At 35.0% G+C, this 5,356-nt stretch overlaps 1 protein-coding gene across 1 annotated transcript; it reads left to right on the top strand.

Moving 5' to 3' along the window:
- Nucleotides 1–294: 294 nt before the first annotated feature.
- LOC147810970 (uncharacterized) lies at nt 295–837 on the top strand. Its single transcript, XM_087161168.1, has one exon. It carries the CDS (start codon nt 295–297, stop codon nt 835–837), a length of 543 nt encoding a protein of 180 aa, XP_087017294.1.
- Nucleotides 838–5,356: the final 4,519 nt, after the last annotated feature.

The following is a 5,356-nucleotide window of genomic DNA, read 5'->3' as shown; positions in this document are numbered from 1 at the left end:
TATTATTATTAATCGATTCTTGAATCGATTAATGAGATGATTATAAATATTTTATTATATGTTGGATGGCAACAGCTACAGGAAAAAGATAGAACAGCGACGATGAATAAATACTTACTTACTAACCTTCTGAATAAGATGTCTTGTATTAAAGCGATGAAACAACACTTCAATGGTGACTATGCGGACGATTTGAATTGATATTAATTATACCCATCAAGAATTTTGTTTAGTTTGATTCTGATCTCAGTTTGAAAAAAAAAATCTGGTGACGCCATTCAGACTTCTTTCGCCATGTCTGAGGTAAGTGCTGTACAAATACCACTATATAACAGATCAGATCCTGCTCTTTGGTTTATTATGTGTGAAAGCACGTTTAGATTGGCATCTCCCAAACCTATAACAGAATCTATAACCAAATATAATTACATTGTTTCTCAATTACCGCCAGAGATTGCATCGATTGTACGAGATATTTTAATGAATCCTGATGCTACAGATCCTTACAATAATTTAAAAACAGAATTAATTGTTAGATCAGGCGAGTCATCGCAACAAGAAATTCGCCAACTTTTGTCTGGTGAAGAACTGGGTAACAGGAAGCCTTCCGAACTATTAAGGATTATGAAACGTCGTGCAGAAACATTAAAAGTCCCTGAAAAGCTTATGTTAGAATTATTTTTGCAGCGTTTGCCAACATCAGTACAAACGATTTTAGCAGCTGTTTCAGATTTAACTTTAGAAAAAGCAGCCGACATTTCCGATAAGATATTAGAAGTCACGCCAGTTCCCATGGAAACCCACTCTATAACTGAAAACGATTCAAATTCAATGTAAGAGAAATTACTTCGCCAAATAAAAAAATTAAATGAAAGAATTGACAAACTTGAAATTTCTCGCTCTCGTTCTCCTTATCGCAGGAACAGAAGTAATAGTGTTAAAAAACGAGATTCATCTGTTTGCTGGTACCATCGCAATTTTGGAAACAAATGTAAACCAGGAAAATGCGTTATGCCATGTAAGTTTCGGGAAAACGGAGTTGGCGAAGAATAAACGCGACATGTTCTTTGCCACAAACATCGCGTCGCCTGTTCATTCGAGACCGGACAACAAACTTATCATTTCTGGTCGATACTGGATCCGACGTGTCCATTCTCCCGGCAAATTATATTCAAAAAAGAAATAATCCTCTGCAAACAGTTTTCGCTGCTAATTCTACACCAATTAATGTTTATGGACAAAAAACACTTTCTTTAGATTTCGGATTAAGACGAATTTTTTCTTGGTCATTTTTTATTGCTAATATTACGACGCCAATTTTAGGTGCCGATTTCCTTCACTCTTTTGCTTTAGTGCCAGATTTACGCAATAAATGTCTAAGAGATTTGACGACTAAATTTAAAACAAAAGGTCATGTTAAGGAAACAATTTTGCATTCAGTTAAAACAATATCAGGTGATTCCGTGATTCATTCACTTTTAGCAGAATTTCCCTCAATTACTAAATTACCGGATCCCAATCAACCCGTAAAACATAACACCCTTCATTTTATAAATACGGTAGGTCCTCCAGTAGTAGCAAGACCTCGCAGATTAGCTCCGGATAGACTAAAAATTGCAAAATCAGAATTTAAAAAAATGATGGAATTAGGGCACATAAGACCATCTAGAAGTAATTATGCATCCCCACTTCACATGGTCCCAAAAAAGGGAACACTGGAGTGGAGGCCAGTTGGTGATTTTAGGGCACTAAATGCACAAACAGTGAAGGAAAAATATCCCATTCCTTGTGTAGCTGATTTCACATCTGAACTGCATGGCGCCAAAATTTTCAGTCACATTGACTTAGTAAAGGCCTATCACCAGATTCCAATTAACCCTGATGACATTCATAAAACGGCCATTTGTACACCTTTTGGACTATTCGAAAGTACACGCATGCAGTTCGGACTGTGCAACGCAGCAGCTACATTCCAAAGATTTATTGACGAAGTCACTAGAGATTTACCTAATATTTATGCATTTGTCGACGACATATTAATCGCGTCTAAAAATCATAGTGAACATATACAAAACCTTAAGAATTTATTTGCAAGATTAGAACAATATGGTCTTTGTATCAATGTTGAAAAATGTACATTCAGTAAAAATTCTTTAAATTTCTTAGGCTTTAAATTAACAGAATTAGGAATCGAACCTCTACCCGATCGCGTACAATGCATATTAGAATTCCCTCAACCTTCCAGTTTAACACAACTTCGCAGATTTTTAGGCATGTTTAATTTCTATCGCAGATTTATCCCAAAAGCCGCTGATATCCTTAATCCTTTAATACAATTTTTAGAAGGAAATAAAAAGAAAAATCATTCTAAGGTCAAAAATGAGCCATTAAAATGGAATGAAAACGCAGAAAAATCCTTCTTAAAGGCAAAGGAAGCAATCGCGCAGGCAACCCTCTTAAAACACCCTATTCCTGGTGCAAACTTAAGCTTATGGGTCGACGCATCGGATTTTGCAATAGGGGGTTCATTAATGCAACTTTCAGAGGGTAAATGGGAGCCTTTAGCTTTTTACTCGATGAAATTAAATAATTCTCAAAAAAAATGGTCAACCTATGACCGCGAGTTATTTTCTATTTATTCGGCAATAAAAAAATTCAAACACATGTTAGAGAACAGAGAATTTCAAATATATACTGATCAAAAACCACTAATCTATGCATTCAAACAAAATCCGGATAAATGTTCCCCAAGACAACTACGCCATTTAGATTTTATATCTCAATATTCAACTGACCTTAGACACGTACAGGGACCCGAAAATATAGTAGCCGACACACTTTCGCGTATAGAATTAGATTCAATTACTAAATCGAATTTTCTGAATTTTCACGATCTGGCGAAGGCTCAACAAACTGATGCAGAAATTCAAGATATTATTCAAAATAAAAATTCTTCTCTTCATCTTGAACTCAAACCATGTCAAAATACAGACATTGACTTAATATGCGACAATTCAAATGGTTCTCCACGCCCATTCATTCCGACAACATTTCGAAGACAAATTTTCGAGCACTTGCATGGCATATCACATCCTGGTATTACAGCTACTACTAAGCTCATCTGTGCCAGATATGTTTGGCCAAATATGAAGAAAAACATAAAAGAATGGGTGAAATGCTGTGAACCTTGTCAGCGTTCTAAAATTCAAAGACACACCAAAGCTCCTCTAGGAACATTCAGCTTACCTGATGCTCGATTTCAACAAATACACGTCGACATTGTAGGCCCGTTACCTTCATCTGATGGTTACCGCTACTTATTAACAATGATCGATAGATTTTCACGATGGCCAGAAGCCATACCGATTGTGGACATGCAAGCCAAAACCATCTGTCGTGCAATTTTCCACACTTGGATATCTCGATTTGGATGCCCTTCGATAATTACAACAGATCAAGGTTCTCAGATGCGATCATCTTTATATCGTGAGTTTTCCGGAATGTTAGGAACAAGCCGAATTCGTACGACAGCATACCATCCCATTTCAAATGGCATTGTGGAAAGATTTCATCGCCACTTAAAATCATCAATAAAAGCGCATGAAAACTCACAGTGGACAGAAGTACTTCCAGTAGTCCTTTTAGGAATCCGTACTGCTGTAAAGGAGGATATCAACGCATCGTGTGCGGAACTGGTATACGGAACAACTCTTCAACTTCCAAGCGACATGCTAGAAACATCCATCATTCCACCATGTGATGATATTTTTGTTGATCGTCTTAGAAACACCATGCGTGAATTGAATCCAATTGCAACATCTGCTCATGGACGAACTACATTTTACGTTAATCCCTCACTAAGCACTTGTTCTCACGTGTTTTTAAGAGTGGATTGTGTAAAACCTCCCTTATGTCAACCCTATACAGGTCCACATAAGGTTTTGAAGCGATCAGCTAAAAACCTTACAATTCAACTAAATGGCAGGCAATCTACTGTGTCCATAGACCGTGTAAAGCCAGCATATTTGATTCCTACTACAGAGAAGGTTGAATCAAACTTACGGGTTGTAAAACCTGGAATTTCCAAATCTTTACATACAGAAAAAAATCATTCTCCCAAGGAACCCGACAAAATTGTGACTAGGTCTGGAAGACATGTACACTTTCCAGCAAAACTGGCAACTTATGTTAGTTATTAACATTATTAGCTAAGCAAGGTTGTTAGTATAAAATATTATTTTCAATGATGTAAATAGAGTAATATTCAAAATTTTATGTAAAATATTATGTCGTTTCAGAGTATAATTCTCTGACACTGGGGGGATACTCTGTAGTATTATTATTAATCGATTCTTGAATCGATTAATGAGATGATTATAAATATTTTATTATATGTTGGATGGCAACAGCTACAGGAAAAAGATAGAACAGCGACGATGAATAAATACTTACTTACTAACCTTCTGAATAAGATGTCTTGTATTAAAGCGATGAAACGACACTTCAAACAATTGAAGTCATTTTTCTGAAGAAATATTTTATTGAAAAATCTCAAAAAATTCCATTAGACAAAGAAAAGACTATTTAAACATATAGACTTCTTTAATGTGAGAAATTGATGATATTTTTTGAAAAATAAAGAAATAAAAAAATTTGTTCACATGTACCCCCCTCTCCCCTACATATTATTTTTCTGTTTAGTTATAATATTTTCCTAATGATTTTAACTGTTCCTTCTTTTTTTAAAGAGATTCTATTTCGTTTTCGCCTGCATGAGAAAGAATATCAATTTTTTTAAAAAAAGGAAAAGAAAAAGAAAAAAAAAATTAGTGAAACATTTAGTAAATAAGCGACTGAACGTGTTGCTCTGCTAGAAGTCATTCGCCTCAAATAACAACGCTCCCACAAGTCGTTGCGTTCGCGAATTAGTGAAATATATTTACCCGCGTAGGAAACGCGTTCTTTCACTGAGTCAGAGTCAGAAATGTGATATTTAAGCCAAGTAAAAAAACTAAAATGCTTTAGAAATCAAACGAATTACTACTGAAGAAGGCGGAACTGAAAGCAGGAAAACCTATCTATCTTAAATTTTGAGTAGGGAAATATGCACTATGCGCGCACACATTCATGCGCAAGTAAAACGCAATTGCAGTGCTGGCTCAATACAAGTCTGAATTTACCTTTTTAGTTTCGGTTTGAATATTTTTAAAAAATGTAATTTTTTAATTTAAATTAGTATTTTTAATTTTGATAATTATTAAATTTAAATTTAAACCAGTGAATTTATCAGTAATTTCATTCAGTAACAGTTAAAGACAAATATTTCAGTCATTTGCTTTTGATTTTAACTGCAACT

The sequence above is a fragment of the Parasteatoda tepidariorum genome, chromosome 4 (assembly GCF_982258835.1).
Source record: "Parasteatoda tepidariorum strain Cologne lab strain chromosome 4, Ptep-v5.0, whole genome shotgun sequence".
Taxonomy (NCBI): domain Eukaryota; kingdom Metazoa; phylum Arthropoda; class Arachnida; order Araneae; family Theridiidae; genus Parasteatoda; species Parasteatoda tepidariorum.
Note: the sequence above shows the minus strand (reverse complement) of the source record. Positions and strands in the feature narration are given on the sequence as shown.